Consider the following 20,570-nt stretch of genomic DNA (forward strand, 5'->3'; position numbering starts at 1 on the left):
ACAGCAAATATGACACACAGGTCTGTTTAAACCAAATATGACACACATCTGTTTAAACCAAATGTGACACACACATCTGTTTAAACCAAATATGATGCACAGATCTGTATACACCAAATATGACACACAGACCTGTTTAAACTAAATATGACACACAGATCTGTATACACCAAATTTGACACATAGATCTGTTTAAACAAAATATGACACACAGATCTGTATACACCAAATATGACACACAGATCTGTTTAAACCAAATATGACACACAGATCTGTATACACCAAATCTGACACATATATCTGTTTAAACAAAATATGACACACACATCTGTATACACCAAACTGACACATAGATCTGTTTAAACAAAATATGACACAAAGATCTGTATACACCAAATATGACACACAGATCTGTTTAAACCAAATATGACAAACAGATCTGTTTAAACCAAATATGACACATAGATCTGTATACACCAAATTTGACATACAGATCTGTTTATACCAAATATGACACATAGATTTGTATACACCAAATTTGACACATAGATCTGTTTATACCAAATATGACACATAGATTTGTATACACCAAATTTGACACATAGATCTGTTTAAACCAAATATGACACAGAGGTCTGTATACACCAAATCTGACACATAGATCTGTTTAAACCAAATATGACACAGAGGTCTGTATACACCAAATCTGACACATAGATCTGTTTAAACCAAATATGACACATCATAGATCTGTATACACCAAATGTTACTTACCATACAAAATCAATGTTCAATGATTGATACACACATCTGCATAAACCAATTAAATGTAACATATAATTGTTTGATCCAATATTAAAGTCAAACCTCTTACAAAAGCATTCAAGCTAAAGACTCCAACTGTCCTTGCGGGCATTATTTCAGGCACCAGTGTAGAATCACTGACCTGCACGGCTTAATCAGAATTCTACATCCCTTCTAGGAACTTACACTCATAGGTATAAGGAACCAGTGAGTCAGCAACCTCAAAATTAGATCTGTATAAACCAAGTATGATTTACTTTTAAATCACTTCCAAGAAGACATCAAACTTATATATGATTAATAGACAGATCACTACCAACAAAATATCAAACTCAAAAAATAAAATTAAAGTATAGCTAAAAACTTACTGGTATTTCTATTTTGGCACCGGCAGTCCACTGATTGTGTTTTTTTCTGCACCTTAAAATTAAATCAGAACAAAGTCAAAGCATTCAATACTAACTTGAAATTTCATTAGGATAAAAACCTGCTGATTTTCTTCTTTCTTAAAACATTCTTTTACTGTTTTGCCTTATTCAATAGATAAATGTTTGATATATTTTACAGAGAGGAAGACAGTGTTCCTTTATTTGTTTGTTTGTTTGTTTAGTCCTACTTGTCTGCTTTGTCTATACATGCACAAGTGTGTAAGTGTGTGTGTGTTGGTTGGTTTTGTGCATGTCCATGCTTACGTTTCTGTGGTTTGTTGTCTCGGTTACTAAGGTTGCATTTTTGGAGCATACATTTCCATGTTGAATATTTACCCTTGCTTTTTTCCCAAACACCCCCACCTTTTCCTCTACCCTACCCCAATTTTTTCTATCTTTAATATAATTACAAGTATGCCCACGGGCAGAATGTTGAGCCCGCCAGCTGTCAATTGTGACCTTGACCTTAGACCTAGGGACCTGGTTCTTGGGCATGACACTCCGTCTCATAATGGCGAACATTCATGCCAAATTACATCAAAATCTCACCATGCATGAAGAAGAAATGCTCCAGACAAACTTCAATTTGACCTTCGACCTCCAACTGTGACCTTGACCTTTGAGATAGGAATATGGGGTTTGCGCATGACATGCCTTCTCATTGAGGTAAACATGCATGCCAAATATAAACAAGATTGGTCCATGCATGTCAGTGTTATGGTCCGGACAAAATCGGAAGGACGCATGCACGAACGGACGCATGCACATACACCGACCCGCCAAAAGTGACAACGAAGTCGTGCTCACCGCAAGCAGGCTCGACAAAAATGTACTTGTTGCTGGATTTTTTGGCAATGTCTTTCCACTATAGTTTCTGCTAGTGGTGGGCCTACATTGCGATATATATGCCTCTGGCTGTGTTTGCTGTGCTCTGTGCTTCTAGAAAATCTACCCTTACTGTTTAATTTTTATAGCTAAATACAACCTGTAACCCCCTGTATCTCTTTGTTTATATGTCTATATACAGTCTATAGCTCACAGTATCACTTCATTTTTATGTCTATATACAGCATATAGTTCACAGTACCACTGTGTTTTTATGTCTAGAAACAGCTTCTAACTCACTGTATCACTGTGTTTTTATGTCTATAAACAGCTTATAACTCACAGTATCACTGTGTTCAGGGTTTTTTTTCGGCCGCTTTTATAGCCGTTATTGGGCTATATTCCCAATGCCAAAAAATATGTATTTTTCCCAAAATGAGTGCAAAAATTCCCAATCTTCATTCTGAATTTTTTTTTTATCAAATTTGCACAAACATTGACCAAGTTATGGACAATTTTGTAATGGCAGTATGCTTAAAGAGGTTGTACAATGTGAAACAAGTGTATCAGAAAGTACTTAAACACATCCTTACTATATCCTATGGGACTAAATATTTCCCAATTTGGAACATTTACGCATCAAAATTCCCAACATTGGGGGTATAGGCTATGTTCCCAAAACAGAAAGAAAAAACCCTGGTGTTTTTATGTCTATATACAGCTTATAGTTCACAGTACCACAGTGTTTTTATGTCTGTAAACAGATTATAACTCACTGTATCACTGTGTTTTTATGTCTATAAACAGCTTTCCATTTTAGGATAACAAGGTAATTATAACACTTTCTAAATCTGACATATCTCTGGAGGCATTTTAAAGTTAAAAGAGGGAAATATCACACCCCAGAAATTTGAATGTCTGTTTGTCAAGTTGAAAGTATTTTAGTTCTATCTTCTCATATTTTTATACAACATGCAAGCATTAAATTTTGTTGGATAGAGGCCAGTTATCATGAACAGGAATTTACTTAACCTACAGATAAAAGTACTAACAAGAGATCACAGAGTGATCTTGGCACCCACCAATGTGCCATTTTTCAGTGTTCCAAATTTCAAGACTTATTGACTAGCTCAAGGTCAAATTTCATTTCCGTACACAACACTGTGCATGTGGTCCAAAGTCGAAAGCTGTAGCTTGAGAAATGTGAAAGTAGGTCACTAAATCAATTTCAAGGACAAAGTTCTTTGTACACAAAACTATGCATGTGCATCAAGTTTGAAGGCTGTAGTTTGAGAAATTTGAAAGTAGGTCACTAGGTCAATCTTAAGGTCAAAGTTTATTTCAGTACACAAAACTATGCAAGTGGTCCAAGTTTGAAGGCTGTAGCTTGAGAAATGTGAAAGTAGGTCACTAGGTCAAAATCAAGGTCAAATTACACTTCAGAACACAAATCTATGCATGTGGTCCAAATTTAAAGCCTGTACCTTCAAAAATGTGAAAGTAGGTCACTAGGTCAATGTCAAGGTCAAAGTTTGTTTCGGTACACAATCCTAAGCATGTGGTCTAAATTTGAAGCCTATAGCTACAGAAATGTGAAAGTAGGTCACTAGGTCAATCTTAAGGTCAAAGTACATTTCGGTACACAAAACTATGCAAGTGGTCCACATTTGAAAGCTGTAGCTCGAGAAATGTGAAAGTAGGTCACTAGGTCAAAATCAAGGTCAAATTTTATTTCGGAACACAGAAGTATGCATGTGGTCCAAATTTGAAGTATGTACCTTCAAAAATGTGAAAGTAGGTCACTAGGTCAAAATCAAGGTCAAGGTTCATCTTGCCACTCAAAACCATACATGTGGTCCAAATTTGAATGGTGTAGGTTATTGACAAGAAGACTTTAAAAGCTTTCCCCTTTATAAGTCTATATGAACCATGTGACCCCCAGGGCAAGGGCCATATTTGACCCTAGGGGGATAATTTGAACAAACTTGGTAGAGAACCACAAGATGATGCTACATTATAAATGCCAAAGCCCTAGGCTTTGTGGTTTGGACAAGAAGATTTTCAAAGTTTTTCCCTATGTAAGTCTATGTAAACCATGTGACCCCCAGGGTGGGGCCATATTTGACCCTAGGGGGATAATTTGAACAATCTTAGTAGAAGACCACTAGATGATGTCACATACAAAATATCAAAGCCCTAGGCCCTGTGGTTTTGAACAAGAGGTTTTTCAAAGTTTTTCCCTATATAAGTCTATATAAACCATGTGACCCCCGGGGCGGGGCCATATTAGACCCCAGGGAAATAATTTGAATCATCTTGGTAGAGGACCACTAGATGATGCTTCATACCAAATATCAAAGCCCTAGGCTCTGTGGTTTTGGACAAAAAGATTTTCAAAGTTTTCCCCTATATAAATTATAAAAATAAACAAGAAATGCAGCAATGCCACGAAACCAGGTTTTCAACACTTTTCATAAGAATAAACAAGAGTGCCAGAATGTCACAATATACGCCCATCACAGCAAATTTCTTTACTCTAGCACCTGTATTTGCAGATGTAATTTTAATTTTGTGGTTGTTTAGTAATCATTGTAATTCTTTTGTTTTTCTAAGTCCACAAAAAAACTCCTTACCAGGTAGAGATACCTTAAAATACACCTAAAATTAGAAAGTAACAACTATGTTGTACCACAGAAAAGTGGTCTTGGTTTTTCCCTACAGTCAATTATAAAAAAAGTTACAATATAAGTTATTTATAGTAACAACTAAGGGAAGTTAATCTTAAAAAAAAAAAAAAAAAAAAAAAAAAAAAAAAAATACAATTTTTTTTTTAAGTCCACACAGAAATCCTTACCAGGTAGAGATTGGTCAAAATACACCTCAAAATTGGATGTAACATGCATGTTGTACTACAGAAAAGTGGTCTCGATTTTTCCCTACGTCTAGTAATGAAAAAGTTACAATATAAGCTATTTATAGTAACAACAAAGGGAAGTAATTCTAAAGAAGGGAACTGCGCAAGACACTTCGTCTCATGATGGTGTATAATTATGCCAAGTTACATCAAAATCCCTCTATGCATGAAGAAGATATGCTCCGGACAAAGTTTTCATTCTTGTATCCTTTGACCTCTAAGTGTGACCTTGACCTTAGACCTAGGGACCTGGTTCTTGCGCATGACACTCCGTCTATCCTTTGACCTCTAAGTGTGACCTTGACCTTAGACCTAGGGACCTGGTTCTTGCGCATGACACTCCGTCTCATGATGGTGAACAATTGTGCCAACTTTCATCAAAATCCCTCCATGCATGTAGAAGATATGCTAACCCTAACCCTAACCCTATTTTTAGTAACAATGACCTTGACCTTGAACTCAGAAACCCCAAAATCAATCCCAAGCTACAACTTTATATAAGTTTTCTATACACCAAGTTTCATCACGATAGCTCATTCCTAAGTTAAGTTATTGACCGGAAACCCTTTTTCTATTTTAAGTAACAGTGACCTTGACCTTGACCCCAGAAACCCCAAAATCAATCCCAGCCTTTGTCTTGATATAAGCTACATACATACCAAGTTTTATTCAAATATCTTTACCGAAACAAAAGTTATTGACCGGAAACCCTTTTTCTATTTAAAGTAACAGTGACCTTGACCTTGACCCCAGAAACCCCAAAATCAATCCCAGCCTTTGTCTTGATATAAGCTACATACATACCAAGTTTTATTTAAATATCTTTACCGAAACAAAAGTTATTGACCGGAAACACCAGTTTGACGCCGCCGCCGCCACCGCCGCCGCCCGCCCGCCCGACCGACATCTACCCCAATCTAATAACTCAGGTTTTCGTTGAAAACCTGGTTAACAAAGGGCCATAACTCACTAAAAAATTGTTGAACCAGTCTGATTTTCAGGGGGACACAACTAGGGTACCAATACATCATTCTGACAAAGTTTGGTCAAAATCCCCCTGGTAGTTTCTGAGGAGATGCGATAACGAGAAATTGTTAACGGACGGAAGGACGGACGACGGACCCAGAGTGATTTGAATAGCCCACCATCTGATGATGGTGGGCTAAAAACATCACCTCTTTACTTAACTCTTATCATGCTGGTCACGGTTGATTCTGCCTTTGTGACCAGAGTAGATCTTGATCAGCCTGCACTGATGTGCAGTCTGATCAAGATCTGCACTGTTCCCCATTCAGTCAGTATATTTTTGATAAGCACCCCTTTTAACAGTCAATGGTACTGTCCAAATTGAAAGATGAACAAGTTCATTATAGAAATTTAGCAGGGTACGGGTTAACAAAGAGATATAAAAGACTGACATAAAATACACAAATTTGAACATAGTTTCTTAACTATAACATCTACAAAGTACTACAAATTTTATTTCCCCCTAATGTTAGGGTAATACAGTATATACTTACAGAATTATCAACACACCAACAATAACTATCAGAAAAAGTGATCCAAAAACTGATCCCAAAACTACTGCAAGGTTGGAGGAATCACCAGCATTTGGAAGCCCTGAAAGCAAAACAAAAATATGTAAACTTTTCTGTCTATAGTTGAGGAAAATCTGATAATTAATTCATTGTGATAATACAGAACATGAGCTTTATTAAAACTGAGAATGCCAATGACAACAAATGCCAAACTTCTACCATTTTTAAGTTGAAACCAGCCATATTTTGAATTAAAATCATCCAGGAGTTACCTAACTTGGTTATGTCAGTAGGCCTGATGACTGAGACACACTTATTTCTATCCAATACATATAGTTGTTACTGAGAAACAGTTTGACAGTTACTTGCATGAAAAACTTAACCAAGTTTTCTTAATGTAAAATGGGCCTTAATTTGAAATAAATTTAACCAATAGTTATCTAACTTGGTTATTTCAGTATGTTTGATGACTAGGAAGGTTGAGTAAAGTTTCAATCCAATATGAGCTGCACCATGAGAAAACCAACATAGTGCGTTTGCGACCAGGATGGATCCAGACCAGCCTGCGCATCTGCGCAGTCTGGTCAGGATCCATGCTGTTAGTTATACATACAGAGCCTGTTTCAAAAGGTCAAATATTTTGTTTAATATATGTTTGCATTTAATATTTAAAATAAGTCTTAAATGCAGACTTCTGTATAAAAGTTGTCATTTTCTTATATTGAAACAGGGAGTGAGATGACTGTCGACAAGAGACCGTCCTTGATACAGAAGCAACAACACAAGCCTGCGAAGAAGCCAGCACAGAAGCTGGATGTCGTCAAGGAAGTACCAGACCTTGAGGACGAAGATACACAAATGCCAATGACAGAACCCAATTTATGTACTATTCAGAATTCACGTGCTGTCATAAACTGTACAGAATGTTGTAAACCAAGAATCATCTACAAAAAACACAAATTGTCTGAAAGACAAAAGGTGTCTTTAGCAATTGCCTTGAGCGAATACATATACAGCTGTGGTGGTCCAATACTGCCTCCATCAATTTCATTATTCAAAACTTGTATGTGCAGACATAATCTGTCATGTGACACACCAACTGAGCTGTCGTGGAAGCGACTTGGGAAGAAAGGATTTGTGTTGTTTCTGCAGTGGAGAAGATTGTATTGCTGACCAAAAACTAAAGAAAAAATACAAGACAGTTTTACCATGTTGTGATAACTGTAGAAGTACTGGCAAAAATCCAGTTGTTATGAGACCATTTGGAAAGGCAAATTGAGAAATTGTATCTGTCAGACAGAAGTTATAGAACTAGACGTGTTTTGTGCACATCATGTATCAAATATGATATAATAATAGTTAATGATGTTCGCAATATCTACCGGTATTATTATTAAATCATTTATAATACAAATGTAAATGTGTGTTGGTACTAATACATGTAATTGGTTAAGTGGAAATGTATTTTTTTGTGCTTGTTTTGCCTTTAAGTTACACTAAGGGGGAGCACATTACATATTAAAACCAAAGTTCCTGGGAAGGACCAGTACTAGATTGTAATCACCTGTAAGAATTGCAAACTCTCTCACATAGAGACGTTGTCGGTAGCAGGACTCCAACTCATGACTCAATTTGACAGAGAGGTAATATTGATTTACAGTTGGCGACTTTAACCGCTCGACCACAGAGGCAGTGTAGCTATTGCTATACTACATGAATATTTTCTTAATTGTTTCCATGTGTCTGGGTGAAATGAACTCCAAATGCATTTGAAACTAAACCAGCAATGTTATTAATTCAGTGTGTGAATTTGTGCACCTGATATTTGTTTGTGATTGCATACAGTTTAATAGAGCAAAGTTATTACGCCTGACAAAATTTGGGCATGTTATTAAGCATCACATACATACAATGTATGATTTTTTGACAACACTGAGATGCACTTCTTGCGAAATCATTTTGAGATTTAAAGCCTTTTTATTTCAGAGTATCACAAAACTACATACATTGTACACATGAGAATCTGACAACACAGAGATGAACTTCTTTCAAATCATATAGAGATATAATTCTGCTTTTATTTCAAAATATTACAGGTATACAAGTACATGCACTAAATAATGAGTTTGACTTAGTGTTCTGTTTATATTTTTGTATTTTAAAATACATGTTTGCAATATTAATCTATTTCTAATATAAAAGATAGTCAAATCTTACTTCAGTGCCTAACATTTTTGCTATAACGACAGCAACAACTAAAAAAAAAAATTCCTACCTACCTACCCTCCTTTTTTTTTTTTTTTTTTGAAGGAGACCAGAAACAGACCTTTTTTTTTTTTGGTCTTATGGTTTCTCTAAATTGCAATAAGCTTTGAAAGTGAACAGCATGGATCCTGACCAGACTGCGCAGATGCACAGGCTGGTCTTAATCCATGCTGGTCGCAAACGCACTATGCTGGTTTTCCCATGGTGCGGCTCATATGGCATTTGGTACTTTTTACAAACTCTCATTTTTTTACACAAAGGTTTACATATCTAATATATGTGCCATAATGCAATTTCTTTTACATAGTAAACCCATAATGACAATCGGTAATTTCAGTGAGATTACGAATCATTGTAAGCTATTTCGGCATCCTTCATTGCTTTTCCAAAACAGCCAAAGAATGCGGAAATCTCATACAGAGGAAGTGTAATAAAACGAAAAACACCAACTTTCATCCCCACTACCTTAAAGCTATAATTATCTTGTACCTGTAACTTTAGATATATTTCTAATTATCAGTTCACCATCTACGCTTTTTCCAAATCTATTCTCAGATGTTACATAAACGCTGTATTGGGAACCAGGCTTCAAGTCATTAATCGTGTAAACTGGCTTTGTGAAGTTTGCCATAAATTTCTTTTTAACACCTCCACCTGGAAAACAATAAGAAAGGTTATGTACATTCCCTAGTCCTGATCAACAATTCTCTACAATTATTAGTATGTTACTAACGTGAAACAAATGTGTACATGAATGGTTTGGAAGCTGAAGCAAGCTTCTATCAAACACCGTATTTTCTTTTGTTGGGTTTAACAGCATTTAATTTCAACAGTGTTTATTTTTACATTTTAGTACAAGACTAATATACAAAATGCTGTAATATAACATGGGAAGTATGAAACAAAAAATACGTTTTTACACAAAAAACTTTATATTAATCCATCTCCGATTTTCTAAATGTGAAATGGCAATATACAGTTGAACCTCAATTAGTGGCCACCCATTTTAAGCAGCCACTTGCCTTAAGCAGTCAGTCAGCTCACTTTTCAATTTGACTTTCTGTCCAAATTCAACTTGTCTAAAGCAGCCACCCTGAAACTCCCTATAGGCTGGTGGCTTAATATGGGTTTGACTGTATTAACAAACTGAATGTGATAAATACTTATTTAAGCAAACCAATCTTCTTGGATTCCTTACAAGTATTACCCTCTACCTATGTTACTGACAATTTCCCCCACATGAACCAGGGACAGAGAAACTAGATGCCCACGGGCAACATGTCAAGCCTGCCCTTTGACCCATAACTGTGACCTTGACCTTTAAGATAGTCAGTCTCATTGTGTTAAACATTCATGCAAAATATAAACAAGATTCCTCAATGCATGTCAAAGTTATGGGCCGGATAAGATCTGACATGACTTTTGACCTCAAACTGTGTCCTTGACTTTTGAGATAAGAACCTGGGGTATGCGCAAGACACTCCGTCTCACTGAGGTTAACATTCATGCCAAATATAAACAAGATTCCTCAATGCATGTCAGAGTTATGGACTGGACAAGATCTGACATGACCTTTGACCTCCAACTGTGACCTTGACCTATGAGACAGACACCTGGGCTGGGGTTTGCGCAGGACACTCTGTCTCACTAAGGTTAACATTCATGCCAAATATAAACAAGACTGCTCCATGCATGTCAAAGTTATGGTCTGGACAAACAAATCTGGTTTGGACACATGCACCAAACAGTAATTTGGACAACTATGTCTTCGCATCCGCAAGCGGGTTCGACAAAAATGTCCTTTTACATAAAGTATTCAATCATAATTTAAACAACCTTAGCCAGCATAATGCCGGTCTCACCAGACGTTCCAACATCTGACTGGAGCAGAATTTTGACCACTGCTATTATCTTATCATCGCACTGTACAGTCAAAATGTTCAAAATATAATTGCAAAACTTAAAGCTTAAAACTGTACAATTTCGAAATCTCAAGTCATTAAAGCACTTGGAAGTTATATTGTACAAATATAATGGATATATTAAGCAAAAATTAATTTCTTTTGACAGTATTATAAACATTAGTAAATTCTAATTTCTTGTAAAATATTTACAGTGAAACACTGCACCCTTGAGCACAAATGACATGAGCACCCATGCTCAAGCTTTTCCTGTGATCCCAAATCATTCATTTTCCTCACTTTTATTTCTATCACAACAAACCCTGGATAACTTGAACATTTCAATCATCCCCTTAATAAAAACATCAAGTGATCAATGGTTTACTGCATGTATAACATAGTTTCATACCTGAATAACAGCCCATCCCCTGCAGACATTCACTGTATACAACTGAGTACTGTTCGGGTCTTCCACCTTCACTGTTGTAGTACACCGCATATAGAATCTCAATGATCAAACTAGTACCTTCAGAGTTGACACTGTACAGCGGCTTCTCTGGAACTAATTTCAAATACCAACATTTTTTATATGCATGTTTGAAACACCAGAAATGATCGCATAATATCTTTTATCTGTAAAACCTGTCTCTATAATCATAAGCAAATATTTCAAAAATTTGTAAATAGACCAAGACATTTTACTCAATCAAAAGAGAGACAATAAGTCAATTTCCAACCTTAAAAATTTCATTAAAATCTATATTGTAGAATTTTATGTCCACAAAAATTTCATCAATATTCTGATTTGCGCAAAGACTACCATTATGAAAATTTATTTAAGGTACATATTTTTCAAACCAGTCTTACATAAAAATAAAACACACAACCCTATTTTTTTCATTAGTGGAATTTTCTTAGCATATCCATATATTCTGAAAAATAACAGTTTAATCAAATTTTACATTGTAGAAAAAAATAATGAACATTGCAGAACTACTCTGAAGCCCTTATTAAATCTATATAGCTTTCAAATCTGGTTCAACAATGGCTTCACATATTCCTAACTTTCTGAACAATGCCAGTAATAAGAGATCATCAATGAGATAGTGATTAAAATTTTGTTCAAGGCAATGCAACCTGTATAATTCTTTTAAAGTGAAACTATGAGCATTTTTCAAGTAAAAATCCAGCTGAAATAGATGTGTGTGTAAAAAGGGTGGAGGAAATTATAGCTTTTAACCCAATATACCAATTTTTGAAAGTCTTCCTGTTACCAGTACGAAATAATGACTTTGCAAATATGACTTTTCTTATTTTGAGTGGGGCAGTCCTTTAAAGAAAAGTCAAAATGCACGCAGAAGTTGCTTCCTTTCAACTTCAAAAATCTCTACCTATAGGCGAGAGAGATCACTGGATAGAAGATTGAAGAAAAGAACTTTTATTTTATAGTCCGATATCTTTATTTCTAAAGCATCGACTTCAAATACTTGTGCGGCATTATCATTAATTTAACACATTTAAATGCATTGCTTTTATAAAACCTTCACCAAAAACACACTATGTGCAGTAAGATGCGCATAATGCCACTTAAATTATTACTTAAATTTGTAGCATTTTAAAGCAAAATTAAAGAAACAATTAACTCAAAAAAGAGAAAGCATTTAACAGTGGAGGTAAATAATTCTATACCATCTTGTTTATTGAAGCGAAATTTTTCCCACATCAGTCCACCACTGACTCCATCAGTCTCTACTGAAACAGCATATTTTACATCAGAGTAGTCATGTGATTTCCCTATCTTGTGAGCAGTCTCATTTCCACAACCATTTGTAATGTTGAACGTTAACCAGTCAAAGTTCTCCTGTAAGAAAAAGATATTCTGAGAAACAGAAAACCTCTAGATCCAAAAAAATACACAGATTCTGTTGTTGTTGCTGCTGCACAAGCAAATAGAAAACTTGCCTATCACCAGTGAAAGCAGTGGGTTTAAGCCAGACTTCACATCAGTCCAACACTAGGTCTTCTTGCTTGCGTAAATACAAACAACCAAAATTTTTTCCTCTGCTTGCTTGTGTTAATATGGACATCACTCAGGATTTTTTCCTGCACACAAATGGACATACACTCTAAACATTAGCTCTTTCTTTTTGTGTAAAAACAGACATCAACCCAACACTAACTTTTGTTGCCTGTGTAAAAACAGACATCAACATAACACTAGCTTTTGTTGCCTGTGTAAGGACAGACATTAATTCAACACTAGCTTTTGTTGCCTGTGTAAGGACAGACATTAATTCAACACTACCTCTCCTTGCATGTGAATAGATGGACATTAATCCATCAATAGTTCTTATTGCCTGTGTACAGAAGAACATTAACCAATCATTAACATATTATGTATGTGTATAGATGGACATTAACCCAAAACACTAACTTTTGTTGCCTGTGTATAGGCTGACATTAACAAAAGACTAGCTTTTGTTGCCTGTGAACAGATGAACATTAACCCAACATTAGACCTAGTTGCCTCAGTAAAGATGGAAATTAATCAAAAACTACCATCTTGTTGCCTGTCTATACATCCATGGACATTCACCCAAGAGTAGTTGTTTTGCTTATATATTGACAAACATTAACCAAACATGAGATTTTGTTGCCCATTTATAGATAAACATTAACCAATGACTAGCTCCTGTTGCCTGTGTATAGATGTACATTAACAAAAGAATAGCTCTTGTTGCCTGTCTATAGAAAACCATTAAGCCAACATTAACTTTTGTATAGTGTTAGATGGGCATGACTAGAAACCAAACGCTAGTTTTTGTTGCTTGTGTATAGACTGACATTAAACTAAGACTAGCAAGCTCTTGTTCCCTGTGTACAGACTGACATTAAACTAAGACTAGCAAGCTCTTGTTCCCTGTGTATAGACTGACATTAAACTAAGACTAGCAAGCTCTTGTTCCCTGTGTATAGATTGACATTAAACTAAGACTAGCAAGCTCTTGGCTGTATTCAGATCGACATCAACACATGCTGCCCCTTCTAATCTGTGTAAAGATTAACACTAACCTTAACAGAAGAACATCAATGTAAAACCAGAAATTCTGAGCAATAGCAAACACTATTTCCAGTGATTTTTTAAAAAAATCTGTGAATGGGTCAGGTACCAGAAAAATTGTGAAAATTAGTGTTGTTTTTCTCAAAATTGTAAAAAAATTTCCCCTTAATTGTGAATTTTTTTAATACTTTGTGAATCAAAATGTTTAATGATTGAATATGAATAAATGGGTGTAAAAAGATTGGTAACTAAAACTTACATTCATAATTGATTCCAAAACAAATGAGAACAACATTTAAATGATTCATACCTAAAACGCACTATGAATTAACGTTTCGTACCCAAACGCACTATGAATTAACGTTTCGTACCCAAACGCACTAGGAATTAAACTTCAAGGGTAGATAATATAGGGTGATAAACTTAACAAATCTTGATTTCCTCGCAAAAGTCGATAACAAACTTCTTCAACTCTTACTGTGCAATAGGCGGATCGATTTTAGCCCTATTTGGCGAGCGTCCATATCTCGCAAGTGGTGGAAAATTTCGCCCTCTTGGGTACCCCATTACATCATACTCTAATCTTAGTAACAGTGTTTCCCAATGCAAATGCACAGTAAGATTACTACCAGCAGGCATTGCAAACATGGCAGCCTCCATGAAATAATGTTTTTTTTATACCTTTTTCTACTACTTTGAGTGGTTTTCACACCAATTGTGAATGGGTCTAGCCGACCCAATCTGAAAATTGTGAAAGACCGTTTGCAATTGTGAATGGGTCTGATATTCGGTACCACTTACATAAGGAAAAAAACTGATGATTTCTCACATAAAAATTGTTACAATAAATACTCACTTTGCAAGAAACAAAAGTACTGTTAAAGGGTTTATCAGCATCCAATAAGCACCAGTAATATGAAACAGTAGTAATTCCAGCACAATACTTGGGATCTATATACCAGGAGATGTACACTGATGAATCATCCATCTCCACTGATATCCACACAGGTTTAAGCATTTGACCTGCAATAATAAGTCAGCTTTTTTAATTTTCGAGTTCTAATAACACACTTTACCTTTAAACTCTATATATTTTAATTATTACTTTTTTGTGACGATAGTGGCACCATAATGACAATCAACAATTCTCCCTAGTACGTGATTTTGGCATTTTCCGGTTTAAGCGTATAAATTATGGGGTTACTCAGCTACTTCATGTCTGCCGAATGTCGACTTGCCTAACAAGAACACATCATCACACAGAAATTGTGGAGTGTCATTAAGAGTCCATAACCATATGCTTGACTCTGAACTAGAGCTTGGCCAGTAAAAACTTTATAACACTTTAACCAAAAGATTCTAAGTTAAAAAAAGGTCATAACTCTGTCAAAATTCAATCAGAGTTATGGGGATTCTTCCTCCTGGTGTAGTCTTTGATAGTCAATAACTATTTTAAGTTTCAAGTCAAAAGCTTTGATAGCAACAGAGATATTTGACTTTATCAAAAACTTTAACCAACAGCGAAGCCGATGCCGGGGTGAGTGCAATAGCTCTACTTTTTCTTCTTAAAGGCAAACTAAGAATAGTTTTTCCATAAACCAACAAGGTCAGTTATGAATTCAAATTTCAACAGTGATTATCTTTTACAGGTGTACATACTGGGAAATCTTTCATTTGTATACAGTCTAACCTGTCTTAAGCAGCCAGCCAGGGGAAGCAGACAATTTGGCCGCTTAAGCCAGGTGACCGCTGATCGGAGGTGCAGCCAGTATATGTATTTTTCAGACTTCTGACCAGTTTAGCCTTTAGACCAATTTCTTTTTCGGTTTTCTAGTATTATTCTAGTATTATTTTACCAGGATACGTTGACATGCATTTGGCTTCGCAATACGAATTGTCTTCTTAGCAATCTAAAACTCCGGCGTTATCTTTTTTTTGCAACAAAAATTGTTACAGACAATTTTCCAATTTCAAAACAAGTTTTTCAATTTTTGCCATTTTGGTAAAGGAACTACTCTCCGCGCTTACTGTCAACGCTAAAATCTAAGATTGCCGTTATGTTCCGCAAAAGATCGAGTGGTTTATATTTCGTTCAAACATAATAAATTTCGTATAAATTTGATAGTATTTTGATGAAACAAATATAAACAATCACAAATTTAATGCTACTAATTAGATAGCGAGTATTATCTTTAACCGAGATCAAACTGTGAACAACAAAAATTGACACGAGGTGACACGCTAATTGCCGATAATTACTGGCCACTTGATCGTAACATTAAAAGGGGATCACACCTTTAGTTATCAGTTTTAATTGAGAAGCTCATGTCATTTTGTCGTTCTTGTGGTGAAGTCAAACGAAACTTAGCAATCACGTGTTTCTCAAAAATTGGGTATCTTCGGCGATTATCACCTAAAAATAATTAGTTTTGGAAGAAACATGGCCGCTGAAAGGGGTCAAATACGGCGGTCGGGAGGCAATTTCAGTGGCCGCTGGCCGCGGACGGGAGGTGACCGCCGAATAAAGTGACGAAATAGAGGAAAATCCGTTTCCTGGAGAAATGACAGTATCAAATGGATTTTTTATTTTCAAACATATGAATGATTTCTTCTAACTGTTTCATTGGAATTTGATATAACTGCTGATCAACTTAACCATTAAATCAACTGTTGTTTGTTGCTCATGAATATTAATGACTTCATGGTAAGGAAATAAATAATTTCTGCACTGATAGGAAGATTTACAACAACAATGTACTACCTTTGGTCCAGTTTGGAATCAGTAATTCACTGCTACTGGCTGACACACCCTCACTGTTGATCAACATTATCTCAACCCTGTAATCTTCATTCCTCATCATGGTGGTTGTCAATGCTCCAGACACTGACATCCCGGTTATATTCTCTGAGGAAGGTTTTATTACACGTTTCAGCCTATATGCCGGCTCGTTTCCAATATGCCTTTTATTAATGTGTCCAAGCACCACAGTCTCACTGAGTTCAAACTCCTCAACAATAACTTTATAACCTGTGATAGGTCCATTCCAAAACTTCCTTGCTGGGTTCTGAAAAAATGCTATCATGGAAAATCTCGCACCACTTCCAAACTGTGGAATATGGCAACTAGGGCTTCTTTATTGATTGTTGTTGGGATTTTTTTGTTCGGTTTTACAGTATTATTTAACAGTATCTCATTCACATAATATATGGCAGTAAGTTAAACTAAGTTAAGTGTTTCCTGACTATTTACCAGTACTGACTTTAACATAACAAATAATAACTTCAAAACATGAATCAGAGGTGGCAGATGAAAGACCTTAATTCTGATCTTTTAAGCATTCATATTGTTAATATTCTTTTGGTTTTAAGTCACACAACACAAACTTAGTCGTAAAGTTGGATTCTTGACAAGATTTAACCCTTATCATGCTGGACACGATTGATTCTACCTTTGCGACCAGTGTAGATCATGATCAGTCTGCACATCCGTGCAGTCTGACCATGATCTGCACTGTTCGCCATTCAGTCAGTATATTTTTGGTAAACACCCCTTTTAACAGTTAATGGTACTGTCCGAATTGAAAGATGGAAAAGTTCATTATAGAAATTTAGCAGGGTAAGGGTTAAGAAGTTCTTTTTCTTTTGCTTGCCATGGCTATGAAGTTAGGGCAAGGAGGAGAGTGTCACAGAGGAATACTGACATACACTATAAGGATGTTGCATGCAAGTAAGTAAGAGGAATGTAAAATAAAAAGTTCTCCATGGGTGTGTATGGAGACAGGTCAAGTTAGGAGAAAAAGTAAAATAGAGTTATGGGACCTATGCATTGCATGTCATATCACTATAGTAAGAATGTGTGTTAATTATCAGTCCAACATTAGGGTCAGTACTAAAGTTAAATATTCTATAGTGAAACTAAGAAGCTTGCAATAAAAACTTTCAACATGAATGCAGCTGTTAAGCTTACGTCTGATGCTGATGTTGACAGCAAAGCCAGTATGGTTGTAACTGCCCTCCTTGTTCTTTGAATAGTCAAGCTAAAACTAGACTGGAACTTCATTTGTACATTTGGGAAAAACTCTGACTCAAAACACAAAATCCTGCACCAGTGAGTCTTTCAATGATAACAATTTCACTGTTTACAGTACTTACCAAATTTTAGATTCTTACCTTCCAGTATATTATAGGGCACATTACATGCTGTCCACAGTCTAACATCAAGTAAGATCCAGTTGCCATGGATACTGAATGCTCTGATACTGAAAATACAAGAAAAACTAATAAGAGGACCATGATGGCATGAAAGATGCTAACCTGACTTTGACCTTTGACCTTAAATGTCTGCCACACTGACACACTGTATCATTCAATGCAATATATAAAGTGAACGAAATCATCCTGAAATATGACAGGACTGTGGAATAAAAGAGTAAGTCAAACAGAACCATGTGCATACACTTGAGAGAATTGATGAGAAAAAGTTGTTTAAAGGTTTTCCTTTTGAAGCTCTAACTTAAGAGGTGCCAAAATCACAAAATCTATAAAAAAAACACTTCAAAGGAACTTGAGAGAGGAGCCAAGCAGAACCATTTTAACAGTTCTGACAGAGAACCTCATAATGATACAATGTACCAAGTTTGATAAAGATCCAATAAGCAGTTAATGAAAAGTTTTTTCCCCTGCCTTTTTTAGCTCTGGTTGCTCCTAAAAATGTTCAAAGTAGAACCATTTGGAACAAGGCAGTCTGAATGACAGCTAAATCCCCCGCCACTGCTATGGATAGTGAAAGGGTAAAACCTTTGATTTTAGCTGTGACCTTGACCTTGAACTGACATGGCTGACTCATGAATTCTGCACAACGTCTTGATGAGGTGATCATTTGACCAAAGTTTCATGAAAATCCTTCAAGGGGTTTAGGAGATACAGAGCTGAAACCTTTGACCTTCAGTTGTGACCTTGACCTTGAGTTGACATGGCTGACTCATGAGTTCTTGATGAGGTGATCATTTGACCCAAGTTTGATGAAAGTCCTTCAAGGGGTTAAGGAGATACAGAGTGGACACCAAATGGAAGGCTCAAACCTTCGACCCTTAGTTGTGACCTTGACCTTGAGGTGGCATGGTTGACTCATAATTTCTGCACATCGTTCTGATGAGGTAATCATTTGACCCAAGTTTTATAAAATTCCTTCAAGGGGTTTAGGAGATATAGAGAGGACACGAAATGGAAGGCTCAAACCTTTGACCTTCAGTTGTGACCTTGACCTTGAGACGACATGGCTGACTCATGAGTTCTACACATCATCTTGATGAGGTAATCATTTGACCCAAGTTTGATGAAAATCCTTCAAGGGGTTTAGGAGATATAGAGCGGACACAAAATGGAAGGCTCAAACCTTTGACCCTAAGTTGTGACCTTGACCTTGAGCCGGCATGACTGACTCATGGGTTCTGCACATCGCCTTGATGAGGTGATCATTTGACCCAAGTTTTATAAAATTCCTTCAAGGGGTTTAAGAGATACAGAGCGGACACAAAATGGAAGGCTCAAACCTTTGACCTTTAGTTGTGACCTTGACCTTGAGCCGGCATGGCTGACTCATGGGTTCTGCACATCGTCTTGATAAGGTGATCATTTGACCCAAGTTTTATAAAATTCCTTCAAGGGGTTTAGGAGATATAGAGCGGACACAAAATGGCAGGCTCAAACCTTTGACCTTGAGTTGTGACCTTGACCTTGAACCGACAAGGCTGACTCATGGGTTCTGCACATCGTCTTGATGAGGTGATCATTTGACCCAAGTTTCATGAAAATCCTTCAAGGGGTTTAGGAGATATGGATCGGACACGATTTTGTTACGGATGGAAGGACGGACGGAAGGACGGAAGGACGGACGGACGGAAGGACGGACGCAGACCATTCCTATAATCCCTCCGCCACGGCGGGGGATTAAAAACAACAGGACCATGACCTGTCCCCACATGACCCAGTTTTGAACTGAGTATGACGTCGTTTTTTCTATTATTTGGCATAGTGACCTAGTTTTTGAGCTCATGTGACCCAGTTTTGAATCTGACCTAGATATCAACAAGATAAAAATTCTGACCAATTTTCATGAAGATCTATTGAAAAATATGGCCTCTAGAGAGGTCACAAGATTTTTCTATTATTTGACCTAATGACCTAGTTTTTGAAGGCACGTGACCCAGTTTTGACCTGTCCTAGATATCATCAAGGTGAACATTCTCAAAACTTTTCATGAAGATCTCATGAAAAATATGGCCACTAGAGAGGTCACAAGGTTTTTCTATTTTTATATCTACTGACCTAGTTTTTGACCGCACGTGACCCAGTTTCGAACTTCCCTTTGATATCATCAAGGTGAACATTCAGATCAATTTTCATGAAGATCAATTGAAAAATATGACCTCTAGAGAGGTCAAAAGGTTTTCCTTTTTTTAGACCTACTACTACTGACCTAGTTTTTGACCGCATTTGACTCAGTTTCAAACTTGACCTAGATATCATCAAGATGAACATTCAGACCAACTTTCATACAGATCCTATGAAAAATATGGCCTCTAGACAGGTCACAAGGTTTTTCTATTATTTCACCTAATGACCTAGTTATTGAAGGCACGTGACTCAGTTTCAAACTTGACCTAGGTATCATTAAGATGAACACTCTGACCAATTTTCATGAAGATCCATTCAAAAGTATGGCCTCTAGACAGGTCACAAGGTTTTTCTATTTTTAGACCTACTGACCTAGTTTTTGACCGCAGTTGACCCAGTTTCGAATCTGATCTGGATATCATCAAGATAAACATTCAG

The 20,570-nt window shown here is 36.4% G+C and overlaps 1 protein-coding gene across 3 annotated transcripts in view; it reads right to left on the bottom strand.

Moving 5' to 3' along the window:
* LOC123524766 (uncharacterized) overlaps positions 1-20,570 on the bottom strand; it is a 108,820-nt gene that overhangs the window by 22,046 nt on the left and 66,204 nt on the right. For all 3 annotated transcript variants that reach the window (XR_008370221.1, XM_053538493.1, XM_053538494.1), the window contains exons 9-16: positions 17,907-17,995; positions 16,498-16,801; positions 14,593-14,759; positions 12,365-12,536; positions 11,085-11,237; positions 9,264-9,428; positions 6,492-6,591; positions 1,173-1,224 (exon numbers count right to left, since the gene is read on the bottom strand). Coding sequence is in view for 2 of the 3 variants with exons in the window: in XM_053538493.1 (XP_053394468.1) it covers positions 1,173-1,224; positions 6,492-6,591; positions 9,264-9,428; positions 11,085-11,237; positions 12,365-12,536; positions 14,593-14,759; positions 16,498-16,801; positions 17,907-17,995 (1,202 nt within the window). In the remaining variant the exon portion in view is untranslated. The remainder of the gene's footprint in view (positions 1-1,172; positions 1,225-6,491; positions 6,592-9,263; positions 9,429-11,084; positions 11,238-12,364; positions 12,537-14,592; positions 14,760-16,497; positions 16,802-17,906; positions 17,996-20,570) is intronic.

This window comes from Mercenaria mercenaria, chromosome 3 (assembly GCF_021730395.1).
Source record: "Mercenaria mercenaria strain notata chromosome 3, MADL_Memer_1, whole genome shotgun sequence".
NCBI lineage: Eukaryota > Metazoa > Mollusca > Bivalvia > Venerida > Veneridae > Mercenaria > Mercenaria mercenaria.